This window comes from Cebus imitator, unplaced genomic scaffold (genome assembly GCF_001604975.1).
Source record: "Cebus imitator isolate Cc_AM_T3 unplaced genomic scaffold, Cebus_imitator-1.0 Scaffold193, whole genome shotgun sequence".
In the NCBI taxonomy this organism is placed as follows: Eukaryota; Metazoa; Chordata; class Mammalia; order Primates; family Cebidae; genus Cebus; species Cebus imitator.
In genome coordinates, this window is record NW_016107508.1 from 3,528,389 (window position 1) to 3,548,997 (window position 20,609).

Genomic DNA, 20,609 nt, shown 5'->3' on the forward strand with positions numbered 1-20,609 from the left:
ACCCTCTGTGCTTTCACTGGGAGCTGCAATCCTGAGCTGTTCCTAAACGGCCATCTTGGATCCTCCCTTCTTTTCACCTTTTTAAAAACTCAGTTGCATATTTATGTTTGGGTCTATTTCTGGAGTTTCTGTTCTTTTCCATTGATTATACGCCAGTATTGCACTATCTTATTTATTGTAGCTCTATGATAGGTTTTAAAAATCAAACAGTATTAGCCCTACAATTTTGTTTTTGTCACATTTGTTTTGGCTATTCTGTATCCTTTGCATTTGCATACAGATTTTAGAATAAACTTGTTCATTTCTGCAAAAAGCCTACTGGGATTTAGAAGGAGATCATATTGAATCTGTCTTTAATTTCTGAGATTGACATCTTAACAGGATAATCCTTGAATATGTTTAGGTCTTCTTTATTTTTCTCAGCATGTTCTGTAGTTTTTGGTCTATAAATCTTGCACATCTTTTGTCAAGTTTTCCAAATATATTTCATATTGAAACAGGAAAAGTTTCCCAGTCCCCCTCGCAGGGCCTGCAGTCGGGGAGTGGCTCGCTTCTTTGGTGCCCTGCTGCTCAAACCTGTAGGGGGAGCATGCAGACGGGCAGGTTGTGGGGCTCCGACCTCACCACAGTGTCTGGGAGTGAATGTTTATAGCTCCTGAAGCCCCAGTGGGCATGTGTTGCAGGGTGCTCTTTTAGTTTTGCCAGTTGTGGGTGGCTTGTGTTAGCTCAGTTAGACCCTGTGCTTTATTGCAAGGACAGAGGGCTTTCTGTATTCTGGGGTTTCTTCCCTCTGTATACTGAAAGAATTGGATCACACTTGGACTTGGAAAATTAGTGCAAGTTTGTATTCAGTGGAAGTAGATCTCAGCAGATGGAGCCAGAAGACAGACCAAGTGGAAAGGTGATTTCCCCTTGGAGTTGGGCTGCTTGGCAGCCGGGCCTCGCCTCTGACTGCCTCAGCCAAACTCTGCCTCATTCCACTTGAGGTGCGTGTTGGTGTGCTCTTAGGTGGATGCGTTCCTTTTGACGTCCTCTCTGGACATCCTCTCTCGACGTCTCTCAATGTCCAGTCGCTTGCGTGTTCTTCCGCTGGTATATTCCTCTCAATGTCCATCTGCATGCGTCTCTGTCTGCTAGTGTCTTGGGGGTTTTTAAAGGCACAGGATGGGGGTATGGCAGGCGAGGATGGTCTTGGGAAATGCAGCATTTGAACGTGAAGGTGGGAGTGCCTGTCCTCACCTAGGTTCATAGGCACAGGCCCAGGGGTGGTAACTAGACAGGGAACACGCCCCTCCCTTCCCAGCACTTCCCTGCGCCGTCTGCCGTATCAATATTATGTTAATGTAAATTAGATTACGTTTTTAAATTATAATATATATTTCTTTTATATGGAGAATATAATATATAAAAGTGGAGGTACTTTAAAAATATATAAAAGTATATTATATTTTAAAATATATATAAAAGTAAAGGTACTTAATATATATTTATAAAATATATAAAAGTAGAAGCATTTTATTCTCCATATAATATAATAGAGGTATTTTTATATATTATATTTTCCATATAATAGAAAAGAATACTTTATCCAGTATGCAGGATATAAAGTCGATATATAAAAGTAGAGGTACTTTAGTATGCAGGGCATATCCTGCATACTGCTAGACTCACTTATTTTTCATGCCATTTTGTAGATTATTTACGGTTTTTCACCATAGACAACAATGTTTGTGAATAAAGACAATTAAATTTCTTCCTTTGTAATCTGTGTTTTATTTCTTTTTCTTGCCTTATTGAACTGGCTCAGAGCTCCAATACAGTGTTGGATAATGGTAATGTTCCAGTTTCAGTAGATTTGGTACCAATTCTTTGAATATCTGATAGAATTCAGCTGTGGATCTGTGTGGTCCTGGACTTTTCTTTGTTGGCAATTTTAAAATTACAGTTTCAATCTTGCTGCTTGTTCTTGTCTGTTGAGAGTTTTTATTTCTTCCTGGTTTAATCTAGGAGGGTTGTATATTTCCAGGAATTTATCCGTCTCTTCTAGGTTTTCTAGTTTATGCACGTAACAGTGTTCACAGAAGCCTTAAGTGATCTTTTGTATTTCATATATATATATATATATAAAATATTTTATTATACTTTAAGTTCTGGGGTACATGTGAAGAATGTGTGGGTTTGTTATATAGGTATACACTTGCCATGGTAGTTTGCTGCACTCATCAACCCATTATCTGCATTAGGTATTTCTCCTAATGCTGTCCTTCCCCTAGCCCCTGACCCCTGACAGGCCCCAGTGTGTGATGTGTCTCATTGTTCAACTCCCACTAATGAGTGAGAATATGTGGTGTTTTGTTTTCTTTAGTTTAATTAGAAGCTCTTTAGTTTATTTAGATCCCATTTGTCAATTTTGGCTTTTGTTGCCATTGCTTTTGGTGTTTTAGTCTTGAAGTCTTTGCCCATGCCTATGTCCTGAATGGTATTGCCTAGGTTTTCTTCTAGGGTTTTTATAGTTTTAGGTCTTATGTTTAAGTCTTTAATTCATCTTGAGTTAATTTTTGTATAAGGTTTAAGGAAGGGATCCAGTTTCAGCTTTCTGCATATGGCTAGCCAGTTTTCCCAACACCATTTATTAAATAGGGAATCCTTTCCCCATTGCTTGTTTTTGTCAGGTTTGTGAAAGATCAGATTCCCATTTCATTTCTAATTGAGCTTATTTGGATCTTCTCTCTTCTTGTAATCTTGCTAGCGGTCTTATCAATTTTGTTTATCTTTACGAAGAACCAGCTTTTTGTTTCATTTATCTTTTGCATTTTTTTTGGTTTCAGTCTCATTTAGTCTTGTCCTGATATTTGTTAATTCTTTTCTTCTGCTGGGTTTGGGTTTGGTTTGTTCTTGTTTTTCTAGTTCCATGAGATGTGACCTTAGATTGCCTGTTTGTGCACTTTCAGACTTTTTGATGTAGACACTTAATGCTATGAACTTTACTCTTAGTACCGCTTTTGCTCCATCCTAGAGGTTTTGATAAGTTGTGTCACTGTTATTGTTCAGTTGAAATAATTTTTTAATTTCCATCTTGATTTCATTGTTGACCCAACAATCATTCAGGAGCAGGTTATTTAACTTCTATATATTTGCAAGGTTTTGAGGGTTCCTTTTGGAGTTGATTTCCAATTTTATTCCACTGTGGTCTGAGTGAGTACTTGATATAATTTTGGTTTTCTTAAATTTATCGAGATTTGTTTTGTGGCCTATCATATGATCTATCTTGGAGAATGTCCCATGTGCTGATGAATAGAATGTATATTCTGCAGTTATTGGGTAGAATGTTCTGTAGATATCTATTAAGTTCATTTGTTCTAGGGTATAGCTTAAATCCATTATTTATTTTTTGACTTTCTGTCTTGATGTCCTGTCTAGTGCTGTCAGTGGAATATTGAAGTCCCCCACTATTATTGTGTTGCTGTCTTAGGTCTAGTAGTAATTGTTTGTAAATTTGGGACCTCCAGTGTTAGGTGTATATTTAGGATTGTGATATTTTTCTATTGGACAAGTCCTTTTATCATTATATAATGTCCCTCTGTCTTTTTAAATTGATGTTGCTTTACAGTTTGTTTCTGTCTGATATAAGAATAGCTACTCGTGCTCACGTTTGATGACTATTTGCGTGAAATATCTTTTTCCACTCCTTTACCTTAAGTTTATGTGAGTCCTTATGTGTTAAGTGAGTCTCTTGAAGACAGCAGCTGGTTGGTGAATTCTCATCCATTCTGTGATTCTGTACCTACTGGGTATTTACCCAGAGGAAAATAAGTCATTATATTAAAAAGATGCTTGCACATGCATGTTTATTGCAGCACAATTTACAATTGCTAAAATATAGAACCAGCCCAAATGCCCATCAGTCAATGGGTGGATAAAGAAAATGTGGGGCGTGTGTGTATGTGTGTGTGTGTGTGTGTGTGTGTGTGTGTGTGTGTGTGTGTATGTATGTGTATATATGTGTGTGTGTGTGTGTGTGTGTGTGTATACACACACACACACACACTCACCATAAAAAGGAACAAAATATTGGCATTTGCAGCAACCTCAATGGAGTTGGAGACCATTATTCTAAGTGATGTAACTCAGGAATGGAAAACCAAACATTGTATGTTGTTACTTATAAGTGGGAGCTAAGCCATGAGGATGCAGAGGCACAAGAATGATACAGTGGACTTTGGGGACTCTGGGTAAAGGGTATGAGGGATGTGAGGGATAAAAGATTACACACTCAGTAGAGTGTACACTGCTTGGGTGATGGGTGCACCAAAATCTCAGAAATCACCGCTGAAGAACTTATTTATATAACCAAACACCACCTGTTCCTCAAAAACCTCTAGAAATAAAAAAGTCCTTAGATATGAATCTAAGCAAATGTGTATAAGATCTGTATGCTAAAATTACATAAAAATGAATAAATTATTCAAAGATCTAAATAAAGATAAATATTGTGTTTATGGATTAAAATAAAGAAGTGATAATAGTCGACATCCCTGCCTTGTTTCTGACTTGGGGGAAAGTATTCATTCTTTCGCCATTAAGTATGATGCTGGCTTTAAGTTTGTCATAGATATTCATTATTTGGTTGAGGAAGTTCCTTTCTGTTTGTAGTCTGTTGATAGTTTTAAATCATAGTAGATATTGGATTTGTCAGATTTCCACATGTCGTGAGATATCCATGTGTTTTTTTGAAAATTCTGTTACATTGACTGATTTTTAAAATTAACCTTTTTATTTTGAGAAAACTATAGATTCACATATAGTTGTAAGAAATAATACAGAAATACCCATGCTCTCTTTACCCAGTTTCCCCATGTAGTAACATCTTGAAAAACTATAGTATAAAATTACAACCAGGATGTTGACAATGATACAATCAGTATGCATAAGATTTCCATCACCATTGGCTCTCTCACATTACACTTGTGTAGTCACACCTATTTCCCTCCTGCTCCTATATCTCTCCTTAACTCCTGGAAATCACTAACCTGTTATCTATTTGTATAACTTTGTAATTTCAAGAATGCTATATAAGTGGAATCATACTGTATATAACCTTTTGGGATTGAATTTTTTTCACTTAGCATACTTTCTGGAGTTTCTTCCAGGTGGTTACCTATATCAATAGTTTTTTTCCTTTTTGTTACTGAGCAGCATTCCACAGTATGGTGTACTACAGTTTATCTGTTTCTTCACTTAAGGACATATTGTTTTCATTATTTTCTTGTTCAAATAAATATGTTATAAACATTCATCTACAGGTTTTTATGTGAACAGAAATTTTTATTTCTTTGAGCTAAATGGTCCAGAGTGCAATTACTGGCTTGTATGGTATTGCATATTTAATATTTTAAGAAACGTCCAAACTGAGTGGCTGTACCAGCTTACATCCCCAACAGCAATGAATGATCCAGCTTTTTTGCTTTTGGTGGTATTTTTAAAATTTTAGTCATTCTGATTAGTGTGTAGTGATGTTTCATTGTCCTTTTACTTTGTGTTTGCCTGATGGTTAATGAATTAAGCATCTTTTAGTGTGCTTATTTGCAATCTGTATATCATCCTCAGTGAAATGTCCCCTCATGTCTTTTACCCATTTTTGAATTGGATTGTGTATTTTTTAACTGTTGAGTTTTGAGAGTTCTTTATATGGTCTCGACACTAGTCCTTTTTCAAACATTTATTTGCAAATATTTTCTCCCAGTCTGTGGCTTGTCTTTTTATCCTTTTACAGGGTCTTTCACAATGCAAAAGTTTTAAATTTTGATGAAGTTCAACTTTTCTTTCCTGTGGATTATGATTTTGCTATCAAGTTTAGGAACTCTTTGCCTAGCCCCAGATCTACAGGCTATTCTCCCATGTTTTTCCTGACAGTTCTATTGTTATATATTTCACACTTGATTTTATTGAAAAGGCTGAGAAGTGATTAGTTTTTATGTTTTAGATATAAGTCTGTGATTCATTTTGAGTTAGTGTGAGGTGTAGGTCGTGTCATTTTTTTTTTTTTTTTAATTGAGACAGAGTCTAACTCTGTCTCCATGCCAGAGTGCAGTGGTTTGATCTCAGCTCACTGCAACCTCTGCCTCCTGGGTTCCAGTGATTCTCCTGCCTCAGCCTCCCATGTTGGGGTCTCCATCTGCGGGGGTCTGTCCTGCAGACCCTGACTCAGTAACGGATGAATAAAGTACACTGACACACAGATATTATGCTTTGCCAGTTTGGCTGAGGATCTGGGCAGCTTACAGACTCCCTGGAGAGTGCTATAAACAGTTGCAACCTCTGGCCACCAACAGCCAGTGAGACGTGCATTTATTTAGTAAAGTTTAATTGACAAAGGCTTGAGTCAACACCGCTAGAGTGATGAGATTAAAGGACAGATTCCTATGCCCAAAGCAAACACCATTAGTGGATAATCTCCCTGGTTGACCTCCCCCTGAGAGGGCCATCCGGCTCAAAGGTTAGTTTTAAGACCACATGAGTAAACTAGTTAGGTAAACTCCCCCACATACCCTAGCTATTTTCTTTACTTATTAACTAAATGTAAAGGGGATTTAGGCTGGCTTTAGCCAAGAACTGTAGAAAAAACCCTTAGGCCTTCCCAAAAGAATTTGAGAATATATTCTATAACTTTCTCTAATATTCTTCCCTTAATATTTTTGCTACTACCCTAAGTGAATTCCCACACTCATAAGTAGCTGGGATTACAGGCACATGCCACCAAGCCCAGCTAATTTTTTTGTATTTTTAGTAGAGATGGGATTTCACCATGTTGGCCAGCATGGTCTTGATCTCTTGACCTTGTGACCCACCTGCCTCAGCCTCCCAAAGTGCTGGGATTACAGGTGTGAGCCACTGCACCCAGCCATCATATATTTTTTAAAAAATTTTAAACACCTGTGGATATCTAGTTGCTTCAGTGCCATTTGTTGAAAGGCTATTTTTTGTCTACTGGATTGTCTTTGCACTGTTGCCAAAAATCAGTTGGGCATATGTGTGGGAGTCTATTTCTGGGTTCTCTCTTCTGTTCTGTTGATCCATGTGTCTCTCTCCACAAATACTCTGCAGTCTTGGTTACTATAGCTATGTAATAAGTCTTAACAGTGGGTGGACACAATTCCTCCTACATCATTCTTCTTTTTAAAAATTGTTTCAGCTATGCTCATTCCTTTGATTTTTCATATAAATTTGGAAAAATATAATTTATGTATCCCCAAAATCTTGTTGAGATTTGGGGATACATAAATTATCCCCAATAATAATTGTGTTAAATAATAATTGTGTTAAATAATAATTGTGTTAAAGCTGTATACCACTTTGGGGAGAATTGCCATATTTACCATGCTGAGTTTCCCAGTGTGTGTCTCTCTAATTGTTCAGATATCCTTTGATTTCTTTTAGCATTGTGTATTTTCAGCCTACAACTTCTGTACATATTTTGTTAGTTTTTTTTTTTTTGGAATGATTATAAATTATATTGAATTTGTCATTTCAGTGTTCATGTGTTGACTTTTGTCAAATTTTTTTCTGAATTGATATGATCATGTGATACTTTTCTTCTTTAGCCTGTTAATATGATGGAGTGTATTAATTTTTAATATTGAACCAGCCTTGTTTCCTTGCAACAAACTCCATTTGATCATGGTATATAATTCTTTCTTTTATATGTTACTATATTTTATTTGCTAAAATTTTGTTAAATATTTTTAATCTATATAAGGTATATTGCTCTGCAGTTTTTCCTTATGAAGTGATTTAGGAAGTGCTACCTATCTTCTCTTTTCTGAAAGAGATTGTGTACCATAGTGTTAATTTTTCATTAAATGATTGGTAGTATTCTCCATTGAAACTATCTGGGCCTGGAATTTTTTTTTAGGACTTTGAAAATATTAATCCAATTTCCCTAATAGTTGTAGGAACATTCAGATTATCTCTTTCATATTGGATAAGTTGTAACTATTTGTGTTTTTCAAGGACTTGGTCCATTTTGTCTAAGTTATCAAATTTATATGTATAGAAATATTCACAGCATTCACTTATTATCCTTTTGATTTCTGCAGTCTATAGAGATACCTACTGTTTAAATCCTGATGTTGGTAATTTGTGTCTTCTCTTGTTCTTTTGTCATTCTTACTTGAGGTTAGTTGATTGTTTACCTTTAAAACAACTAGGTCTTTGTTTCCTTCCTTTTCTTTATTTTTTCTATTTTTATTATCATTAATCTCATCTCTTTGTTTCTTCTGCTTGTGTTGTGATTACTTTGTTCTAGATTCTTGAAGTGGAAAGTTAGATTATTGATTTGAGATGTTCTGTTTCTTTCTAATGTTTGCATTTCCCTCTCTGTACATATTAGCTATATCCCTCACTGTTGATTTTTGACTTTTTCATTCAGTTCAGTGTATTTTTTGATTTCTCATGAGACTCTCTCCTTGATTCATGGGAATATATAGAAGTTTATTGTTTAGTTTCCAAGAGTTGGGAGATTTTTCTGTTATTTTATTTATTTACTTATTTAAATTCTATTGTACTCAGAGAAAGCTCTATATTATTTAAATTTTCAAAAATTTGTTGAGGTTTGTTTTGTGGTCCAAGATGTAGTCTGTCTTGATATATATTCTTTGGGCACTTGAATGAAATGTATATTTTTGTTGTTGTTGGATAGAATGTTCTAGAAATATCTACTAAATTTTGGTTGATGGTATGCTTGAGTTCTTCTATATATTTACTGATTTTCTGTGTTCTGTTTGTTGTTGAGAGATGGACTCTGAAATTTTCAGCTGTGCACTGTGTATTTGTCCATTTTTCTTTTCGGTCTCATCAGTTTTTGCTTCATGTATTTTGCAACTCAGTTTGGTGTATATGCATTTAGGATTGCTATTTCTTGGTGGATTATCTCTTTTACCATTTTATAGTGTCCCTGTCTGTCTCTGATGATTTTCTTTTATCTCAGATTTACTTTATTTGATATTCATATAGCCACTCCTGCTTTCTTTTGATTCACATTTCTATATTATTTTCCATCTTTATTTTCAGCCACTGATACTGTTATATTTGAAGTGAGTTTCTTATAGACATCATATAGTTGAATCATTTTTAAAATCCACTCTTCCAATTCCTGTCTTAAATTGGTGTATTTGGACCACTTATATTTAATGTAATTGTTGATATTTTAATTGTATAATTTCATTTTTCATTTTTATTTGTTGTTGTTTTTTTGTTTGTTTTCTTTTTCTTGCCTTCCTGTGAAAAGTTTTGTTTTCACATCTGTGAGGTATTAGAGATCATATCCTTTTTTATTGTAATTGCAAATTAGTGAATAAAATTCACCAAATGTTCAATATTAAATATTCTTGACGTCTGTTAATCTACTTAGCCATCTATTCATTCATGCTTTCAAGAGATATTTATTGAGGCTCTACCTTGGGCCAAGCATTGTCATTTTCTTTATCTTTCAGATTATTATCTTCTTTCAGTTCTTTAGTAGTGTGGTGTATTTGTTTCCTCTGGTTGTTGTAACAAATTTCCACAAACAATGTGGCTTAAAAATAATAGAAATTTATTCTCTCACAGTTCTAGACAACAGAAGTCTGAAGGGAAAATGTCAGCAGAGATCTAGAGGAGAATCCATTCTTGCGTATTCCAACTTTTGGTGGTTGTCACCATTAGCTGACTTGTGGCTGTATTGCTCTAATTTCTGCATTTGTAGTCAAATGACCTTCTATTGTGTTTTATTCTCTGAGTTTCTCTTTTAAGGACATTTGCAATTAGATTTAGGGCCTAGCCAGTTTGGATTATCTAGGATTATCTAGAATAATCTCTTTATCTGAAGAGCCCTCTAAAAATTAAGACAACAATCATAGGTTCTAGAATTAAGATACAGACATTATCTTTTAGGGGGCCACCATTCAATTCACTACAAGTAGTATTTTTCTGTGCATCTTTAATTTTCCTTTTTTTGATCTTCTCTCCATTTGGCATGGGTTCTCTATTTCATACCCCTTTTCTATTCCTTTTTAATTTTGTCTCTTAAAGGATTCTCCTAGAGAGTGGTGACAACAGTGGAATGATTATGGTGTCCTATATTTCATAGCTTACCATGTTGCAACAGAAAAAGGCTTTCTTCATGGGAGGGCAGCTTCATTTAGAATCAGAATATGTTTCTTTTTAATAGAACTTATAAAACTCTGAAGTTCTACTATTTAAAACGTATTAAAGTCTTATGTATATATGCTTTAACTACAAATTCATTTGAAGAGATAAGTAAAAATTCTAATCAATAAGTAAATGTTATGGAATCAGCAATCAATATTTAAATTGGTATCAGTTAAGAATAGGTGGAATTTCCCTCTGAGGTGATGCCACGTTTATTAGCATCTTTTTGAGAGAGATAGATATGATATAGATGTGTGTGTGTATGTATGTTTCCACTTCTTTCAGAACTTAGGCTACTTTGGTTATATTTGAAAAAAGTTATTTGCTGTTTGGGAAGTGGTTGTTTTGGAAGAATCTGAACACTTTTTTCAAGGTATTTAGGCTACTGGAGTATTGCTGAGATTATTTTGATAACTCTTTGGTGAATGTTATGTTAAAAAAGAATTATGTAAATATACCCTGCTGATCATTAAGAGTATGGAGTGTATCTTTAAGAAGTTTCTGGGATGGAGTTAAATCTAGTGCAATGAGCGATTTCACTATACTAAGAGAAAATTGTATGATTTTGCTGTAGTTGATTTTATTGGTGTCCCTGTTGCAACGATTATTAATGTTTTATCATAATAAAATGTTACCATTTATATATTTTTATAAAGCATGGCAAACTGACAGGTCACAGGAGAAAATGAGATAGAATTAAAAAATATGTATTTAATAATAGTCTCAAAACTTTTAGACTGAAGACATATAAAACGAGACAGTCGTGTTTCAGCACGAGCATAATTAATATCTTCATGTATTTGTTAGAAGATTTGCTTAATGAAATTTCAGTTTTGGTTTTAGTTTTATATTTAAATGATGCATTTCTAGCTTAAAACTTAATCAGAAGTCTGAGTGCCTATCATTCAAAGCAGTCATTTTTCTAATTAGTCCACACTTTTTATAACTGTGCAGAGGAATTTAGCTTGTAATTACAAATTTTAAATTTGTGTTTTCTTTGTAAGTGCTGGTCAAGATATCCAAGGAACAAGTGTGATTGCTAATCTCCCATTTTTGATGCGACAGAATCCCACTGAGACACTGCGGAGAGTCCTGCCGAAAGTCAGAGTAAGTTGGTATAAAATAAGATTGGAGTTTCTGTTTTTTCCCCAGCAGCATGTTGTCATTGTTGAAGAAAGATTTTGGAGCTTTAGTGGCGGATCTTTTGCACCTAAAAATTGAGTGGAGAAAGCATTATTATAGACATTTCTAATTATGATGAAAATATTTAGGGAAATTAGTTGATGGAAATGGAGAAATCCAGCTCTTAAGTTGTAAAATTTCTTCAGTCCTTTCCTCAGTAAAGACATTTTACTAAAGGTAGTTTTCAGTAGGTCAAAAACACCTCTTAACTATTCTTAAAAAAAAGTATTAATATTCTGTTGACTTAAATCTATATTAATAGTATTTGTATAACGATATTATAATTGAGCTGATATTCCTGATATTGACCCTATGATGACTTCTGAAGAATCATCAAATAAAGGTTGAATTATGGCCATCACAATTTTAGATGTGTATGTAATTTATTGCTTTATAAATTTCTTCAGAATTAGTTTTTCTGCTATGGACAAAAGTGATTTTGATCTGCTATTATTTCTTGTGACTATTTAATATTTATTGATTATTAATATAAAATTAAAGAATTTCAACTATTAAATTTTTAATACTTATTTGTTTGTACTTATGTGCAAAGTGCTTTTCTTTATAAGAACTTGAATAAACAAAACACCAGTGTGTGTGTCCTTTAAGACTTTACCTGCTAATGGGGTCATTGAGGTTACATACTAATGAGGATTATGTTTGCTAATAGAGTTTCGTTGATTTTACCTTGTTTTTTTAATTTGGATATAGCTCTTTTCATAATTTTTAACTAATTTATATGTGTTTAAAATACTGAAGTTATTAGTGAATTCTTGAGTTTTATTTTTAGGTATGTGTAGCATGGTTCTAGTTACTGTGATTTAGATCAGGATGTACCATGTTATTTTCATGAGATGCCCACATTTCTATGCAGGCATTATGAATGTTTTTACTGATTACAAAGGTGAATTAAGATGATAGTTATTTTGGCATTGCATGTGATTTGAAAGTAAATCAAGCCTTTTTGAATCTGTTTTTCCCAGAATTATGACATAATTTCAAAGTAATTAGGTACACACAGACCAGGCTTATTCACATTCATTTTCAGTGACACTAAGTGACCTACTCTTGTCAGCATGACAGCCGGAAGAGCCAGTTAAACAGTAGCAGAAAGGAACAGATATTTAGGTCCTCTTCGGTACAGAGTTAATGTAAGTAAGTAAGCAAATGAGATTTAAAGCTAAAAATATTGCATGGTGCACACTCTGCATTGGGCAGTTGAAATCTGGTCTACAGAGAGCATATTAGATGTCCAAAGTTTCATGATGAAAGAGAGCAGTGAACTTTAGAGGTCTCTAAATTACTTTGCAAAAATCCTTTTGCTGAGCTCACAATAAAGGAAATTAAGTAACAGCTCCCCTAAAACCTTAATTTCATGGGACTGTATAAAGAATACTATACATATAATATACATATTATAAATATATAGCATATTTATACAAAGAATCAAATGTATCTTCTGAAACTATAAGATATTTGCCTGAGTTATAGAAGATATGGTTTTAATAAGCTTTAAAAGTAGTGAAAATTAATCCATAATACAGAGTATATTAACAGAATAAATAGATACAAAGGAAGTATATACTAATGAATATGTACTTAGGAAACCTTTATTTATAGCTGAATGATTTCATTTATTTATTTTACTAATCAACATGAAACCATTTATTTAGGACCGCCGTCTTGACCTGTACTCCCTTTAAAAGAGATACCAAAAATGTAGAAGAGTCCAGATTAGATTGTATATTAGGAAGACCTAATGACCACAGAAAGCAGTGAGAGAATAAGTATAATAGAGTATTGTGGGTTTCTGACTTTATGTAAAAATGCTGAAGAATAAGGCAAATGAGAAGGGCTTTATGGGGGTAACGCCAATAATAATGACTTTTATTGATAATTTAATATGTAATGTAGACAGCTAAACATTTAATCACCCCCATTTCAAATGCTAAAATCTGTGTTTTTGTGCACGTCATTTTAAATTCATTGTATTTAGATTTTGTTATGACTTATTGGTACTCCTTATCAGCACCTTTGTTAGTTCCACCTCACTGCTGTGTTTACTTTCCAGTGATGAAATGCTGACAAAATCTGGTGTTAACTATGTACCTTTGCTTGGCCATGATTTCTCATTTTTTTTTTAAAGTGATCTTGAGCATTAGTAATAATGTCATTCTCATTCATTCATAAATATTTACTAAGTACTTCCTATAAGACAGGCACTGTTCTAACCACTGGGAAAATAGAAGTGAACAAAAGATAGGGGATTTGCTCTCAAGGAGGCCACAGTCCAGATGGAGAAACAGACATTAAACAAGAAAATCCCTCCTCACCCAAGAAAGGTATAATCATCATTTGTGATAAGCCCTCTGAGTGTACAGAACAGGAGTTGATGAAATGAAGTAGTAAAGTAATGAGGGCATCTGCTGTGCATTGGGATGTCAAGGAATGCCTTTTTGAGGAGCAGAAAATGGAAGGGATGGAAAGAAGAAGCCATTTTAGAGTCAGGACCAAGTAGAGTCAGGGCCAAGTAGGGTGAGTGATAAATAGCCCTAAGGTGAAAGAGCTGGGTGGGACTAGAGAGACAGGTATGTTTGGGACCCAGTGGATAGGGTGGGGTGTGACTGAGAAGAGGTTCGAGAAATGATTGATGACAGAGCATGCAAGCATTGGATTTTATTAGGACAGTGAAAAGTCACTGAAGGCTTTAAAGCAGGCAGTGACTTAATTGTGTTTCTATTTCACAGTGATCATTATGGTTATTGTACGGAGAATAGATTGGAGTGGGATAGTTAGGAAGCTTCAGTACTGGTCCTCATAGCTAGTATGAGGCTAACTAATTAGGACAGTAGAGAGCAGTGGACATATCTGAGATACATGGATTAAGATAGAACACGCAGAACTTCATAATGGATTGGGTTTCAGAAGTGAGAGATGACTTCCAGATTTCTGGCTTGACCATACATATGGTTCTGCTGATTTTCAGTTACGGTTAATAGTCTGTTAAATTCATAAGGAAAAATAATTTGTATACTTGATAATACTGGTCTTTTATGAATGATTTACTTTTAGATAGTTTAAAGATATGAACAATAAATATTTTATGCAAGAAGTTAATCAATACCAAGATTTTTACCATGTTTGTAACAGTATTGTGTGCAGCTTTTAGAGCTCGCTTTTTTACCTTGTCTTTGCCTTTAAGAACATCAGATAAAGTGATGGAGATCTTGGGCTTATGTATTATAAACTTTCATCAGTGATATTTTTGTTTTACTGCATTTGATTTTGTTCTTATAATAATGGATTAATTGAAAAGTGATTTTAAAAATACATTGCTGTTTTCACTGTTTTAGAGATAAAGGAATTTAATGTTTAAAAATAAAATGTCAGAAACAGAGTTAGTATTACAATTGAGCCAATCCATCAGACTGAGGTTGATGTCTAGAATAACTAATAAAAGAAGAAAAATAGAAACTAAGAAAAATAGAATTGAGCCAGTCCATAGTATTTCCCCAATTTGTTTTCTAAATTGTATCCATTGGTAGTGCAATTAGGTCATTCATCTCAAGGTTAAATTTAGCTAGGAATTTAGAAAGGAAATATTTTGACCTCCAATTTAAATTTCCTAAATGTGGAGACATTTTAAAATATAGTCATTACCATATATTCATGTTACACGATTTAATCCTAGGATATCTATTAAAAAAGAATTTTTCTCCTGTGGTCTTTATTCTTTTTTCACAGTATATTAAATTGAAATCTTAGATGTTTGTTAGACTTCAATATTTGATTTGAACTTCCAGTTACCTAGAAGTGAAAGAATTTCATTGTCAAGATAAATATCCAAAATGTTATACAATAGTCTTTTATAAAATTCAGAATAATAGTGATATAATTACACCATGTAATGAAGGCGATTCCTTTACAATCCAATGCAAAAAGACTCTCTACCTATTGAGTTATTTACTTAGTTGTTTTTACGCTTACATTTAGGCAACCATAATATAGGTCATAAAATTAATAGAAATTGAGCAGTGCTAGGCACAGATAAAAATAACTGTAGCAAATATTTATTGAGGTCTTACTATGTGTCAGACACTGTATTCTGTCAGATATTCTACACATTTTAATCTGAATCCTCATAGCAGTTCTACAGTGATCATTTGACAGTGGAAAAAAAATCTTAGTTAAGCAATTTGCTAAAAGTCACAAAGCTTGCAAGTGGTATAATTAGGTTTAAACAGGAAGTCTGACTCCTGAGTCCTCACTCTTTTCTACTCATTAGCTGATCACGACTGTAACAGATATATAATGTGTAATTTAATGTCTCAAGCCTTAGTCATCTCCTGTCTGTACTACAGCAGCCTCCTCACTGAATTTGTTGCTTCCACTTTGCCTCCTAGAGCAAACTCACTCAGAGAGACCTTTTAAAAAGGGTCAATCATATCTTATCTCCCTCTTGCATGAAAATTACTTAAGTGGTATGATAGATAGAATAATGCCCCTTCCAGAGAGATATTGGGCCCTAATTCCTAGAAATTATAAGTGTTACCTTATTTGGAAAAAGGGTCTTTACAGATATAGTTAAGGATCTTGAGATTGGAAGATTATCTTGGATTATCGGGGTGGCAGTCTAAATGCCATCACCTGTGTCCTTATAAGAAGGCAGAGGAGACTTGACACATACATGTAGAAGAAGGCAATGTCAAGATGGAGGTAGAGATTGGAGTAATGTGGCCACAAGCCAAGGAATGACAGCAACCACCGGAAGCTGAAAGAGGCAAAAAGTAGATTCTACCCCAGAGCCTCTAGATAGATTGTGGCCTTGCCAACACTTGGATTTTGACCAGGTGATACTGATTTTGAAATTCCGGCCTCCAGACCTGTGAGAGAAGAAATAGCTGGTGTTTTAAGCTGCTATTTAAGTTCGTGGTAATTTGTTACAGCAGTCGCAGGAAACTAATACAAGTAACTTCCCATTTCAGATAAAATACAACTCCTTACTATGTCCGTAAATCACCCCCTCTATCTTTGTGATCTCATCATCTGCCAGTCTTTTCCCTTTCTTTCCTAAGGGCAGAATATTTGTCAGTCTGGTTTCTCACTATACCCCCAGGACTTAGAATAGTACCTGGCAAATAATGGGCTCTCAAAAAAATTTTGTAGATGAGTGTTAATTGAACTTAACATTCAGAGACAATAAGTATATACCTGAAAGACCAAGGGAACATTGGCCTGATCCACTGATGGTATTCTTGGATGAGAAGTAGGAAGATAATTTATTTGGAAATTTGAGATATACATATAGAATGGTATAACACTGATTTATGTTTCTAGAAAGACTTTTTGGGGGTTTGAGGAGGATTCAGGAAATACATAAGAAAGAAGTATAAAAGAGACATAATCAATATGAAATTTGATTTCCTTTTATTTTGGTGCATGCCTGTAGTCTCAGGTACTGGAGCCCAGGAGTTTGAGGCTGCAGTAAATAGTTACTGACTGCACTCCAGCCAGGCAGCATAGCAAGACCTTGCCTCTAAAAACAAAAAAGGAAAAATAATAGGAAAAAATTATAAATTTCTCCTAATTTGATTATTTTAGAATTTGTATCTCCTGTATATGGGTAGTTTTTTAAAACATCTTATTCTAGAATTTTTACAGAAAGCATTTACTTTATAAATTTTGTAAATAGAAAGCTTAACTTTTTAAAAGTCATATTTCAAGTAGCATAGTTAAGTGGACAGACCACAGATTGAGAATTCCTAATTCCCGAATCCAAAATCAAAATGCTCCAAAATTTGAAGCATTTTGAACATAGACATGATGCTACAAGCAAAAACTCCCCATCACCTCATATGATGAATCGCAGTTAAAGTCAAAATGAAGTCAAAACTTAGTTTCCTGTACAAAATTATTAAAATACTGTATAAAATTACATTCAGCCTATGTGTATAAGATGTATATGAAACAAATGAATTTTATGTTTAGACTTGGGTCCTATCCCCAAGATATTTCATTATGAATATGCAAATATTCCAAAATCCTAAAAACATTCAAAATCTGAAACACTTCTGGTCCCAAGCATTTGGGATAAGGGATACTCAACTCAGAATAATGTGTAGAACACTTACTGTGGGCCAGGCATTGTGCTTAATGCTTTAGATATATCCTTAAAAAATCCTCCTCACAACTCCATGTGATGTATTTATACTCATTTTACAGTTGGGAAAATCTAGGCTTAAAAAATTCAGTGTTCATGAATATGTTGTTGGCAGATTTCTAGGAAGCATGAAAGTATGTAATTTATTCTTACAGTTCACCAAGAAAAAGACATAATCTTGACTAAAGGAATTAAAGAGCATAAACAAATGATACAGATTGCTTTCTTTGGTTTGCCGCTAAAAAAACAGGCATCTGTCTTCCTCTCTGTAGATGATGTGTTCTGAGATAAGCTAAAAGTGAAGTTCTGAGGAAAGCAAAAGGATTTTGTGAAAACAACACAGTTATGCATGATAAGCAGATCATGATGTTCCAGACCCCCTACAGATCATAAAAGGCCTACAGTATAGTATTCTGTAGAGAGGCCAAACATTTAGGGACACTCATAGGAAGGAATGTAAATAAGAAAGTGAAATAATTTCTATAATGTAAGGTTGGTAGAAGATAATTCTCAGGGTCAGAATTAAGGGGTCTTGTGCTTTAGGAAGCATAAGATTATATAACTTATTTTTCTAGTTCACTTAGAAAAAAAGAGGTAGTATTAATGAAAGGAATTAGAGATGAACAGATTGATACAAACTTATATGGTTTACAGTTTACAAATAAAAGTACATTGAATGCTTTGTATTTTGAGAATAATGTTTTTATGCTTTTTCTTTTGCATATATCTATTTGTATTTAAGGACAAAATGGATTGACATTACTAATTACTTCACAATAATAATTAAAATTCTGTGAAAAATTTACTGACTATATAGTTTTTCTGGGCATATAGAATTATATTAGCTGATATTCCTCATAGACCTAGAAATATTACCTTTTGGTAAATTCTTAGTGGACACCAGTGTTTTTACATATGCTTCTTAGTCATTTAGTCACTTGTTATTTTTACCTTATCTGCAATAAAAATGAATTGAAACTTCTGAAATGATTTTAAATGTGTAGTTAAGCTTGTAAGGGAGTAAGGAATTGTACTAGGGCGCAAAAACAAAGCAATCTGTTTCACTTCCACTTAGGATATAGAAAGCTGCCAAAGAATATCACACTAATTCTGATAACAGTAGGTTATCCACAAAATCTACACAGTCATAACTTCTTGAGCATAGCAGAGCTGGTTGCAAGGCAACCAAGTGAGCTGAATTCACAAGAGTAACAAACCCCTCTGAGGATAGATGGGACACAGGAACATTGACTTGGCAGAGCATAGGAGGAAGAGGTTCCCACCATATAAAGTAATTAGCAGCATCAGCTAAGATTTTAACAAAATTTTAAAGGGTGACTTTGTGTTAGCACAGTTTATATGTTTAGAATAACTCGTAGCTTAGACACAGAGGAGCTTTGTATTCATTTGCAAGCTCTTTTTTATACGTTTCCACCATTTGCTCTGTGAGAAAGATTGGGGAACAACGCAGGAGATTGGAGAGCATCTCCCTTGGTGAGAAAGGTGTGGTAGTGATGAGCTGCTGCTAAGGGACAGGAGCCAACTCTGCCTACCTTCTGAAAACCTTCTTTATGAAGCAAAAGTCTGAGCTGTGGAGGGAGAAGCAGTGAACCGTCCTGCCTCTACAGCCCAGGTGAAGTGCCATTGCTTCTTTGGGAATGGTAGGAGCAAAACCCACTTGCCTCCAGAAGAGAGGTAGAAAACCCTCCTCCAGGACCATGCCAAGATCCCTTACTTCTGGGAGAAGGTGGTAGCATAAGCCTTTTGACACTGGGAGCTGGTTGTGGAAGGCAGGAGATGTTAGGCCCAGGACCCTGCACTGATAAAAAGAAGAGGTCTGCCACCAGTGGGGGTAGGGCAAGAAACTTGACCCTGCCAAAGGGCCCCTCTGCACCCTAAGATACAAAGTTATAGAACAGGAACACTGAAAATGTTATATTCCTGAGGCCCAGGCTCAAAGACCCTGCCTATGATGAGGCTGGACCAAGATACCTGAGAATCCTTTATACCCACCATTAGCCTAGTGTGTAGTAAGAAGCAACAGTTGTCTACTACTAGAGAAGGGACAAGAGTGTGGAGAGAGACCCCTGCTGAAAACAGTGGAGCAGGAACACTGAAGAAAATCCTTTGGCATCTGAGGCTGCACGTTAAACAGAAGGTTAACAGTGGCCCACCATTGGAGGTTTGAAACCTGTGGTGCTGTGATTACCATGGCAACAAAAATCCTCAAACCCAGCTCAACTGCTAACTCGACTTATTATTCAGCCTCCTATACTTAACAGCCTACGAGAAGAGGAATGTTCATTTCTGAGCATAAATACTGTTACCTCTATCTTCACTGAATATCCAGGATTCAAAATTTCAAAATCAAAAATTTCTGGGCACCCAAAATAGGAAAACTTACTAAAGCATAAAGCAACAACAGGTCTAGTGTCAGAGGTGACCCAGATATTGGAAGTATTAGGGAATTTAAAATAACTATGATTTATATGGTTAAAAATCCACTGAAAAAACGACATGCCAAGATGTATAGGAGATTTCAAAAGAATATGGCTAGCAAAAGAATCAGTGAACTTGAAAATAGAAATTATCCAAAGTGAAACAGAGAGATAGCAAAGAGTGAAAACGTAGAAGAGAACATCCAATGGCTTTGAGACAGCATAAAAAGATCTAATATATATGTGATCGGTATCTCAGAATGAGAAAAGAGAAATAGGAAAGAAGAACTATTTAAAGAAGTACTAGCCAGGACAAAGCATAGATCTAAGAAGACCAGAGGACCCCAAGCAGGATAAATGTATGCGTGCGCAAACACACCCCTAGACGCCATAAAGTGCTGAAAATAAAAAAGAGATAATCTTGGAAGTAGCCAGAGACAAAGGTGAAAATTGAACAGACTTCTGGTCAGAAACTAGTCTAGAGGACAAAAGAATGTCATATTAAAAGTACTGAAAGTAGGCCGGGCGCGGTGGCTCACGCCTGTAATCCCAGCACTTTGGGAGGCCGAGGCTGGTTGATCACGAGGTCAAGAGATCGAGACCATCCTGATCAACATGGTGAAACCCCGTCTCTACTAAAA

The 20,609-nt window shown here is 34.9% G+C and overlaps 1 protein-coding gene across 6 annotated transcripts in view; it reads left to right on the plus strand.

The window, feature by feature from the left end:
- Positions 1-20,609, plus strand: part of PPP4R4 (protein phosphatase 4 regulatory subunit 4) — a 115,913-nt gene that overhangs the window by 34,877 nt on the left and 60,427 nt on the right. For 5 of the 6 annotated variants that reach the window (XM_017547014.2, XM_037745184.1, XM_017547015.2 and 2 more), the window contains exon 3: positions 11,193-11,295. In XM_017547014.2, the coding sequence (XP_017402503.1) occupies positions 11,193-11,295 (103 nt within the window). Of the gene's footprint in view, positions 1-3,111; positions 3,115-11,192; positions 11,296-20,609 lie in introns of all 6 variants that reach the window. The other variant, XM_017547012.2, reaches the window with a different exon arrangement.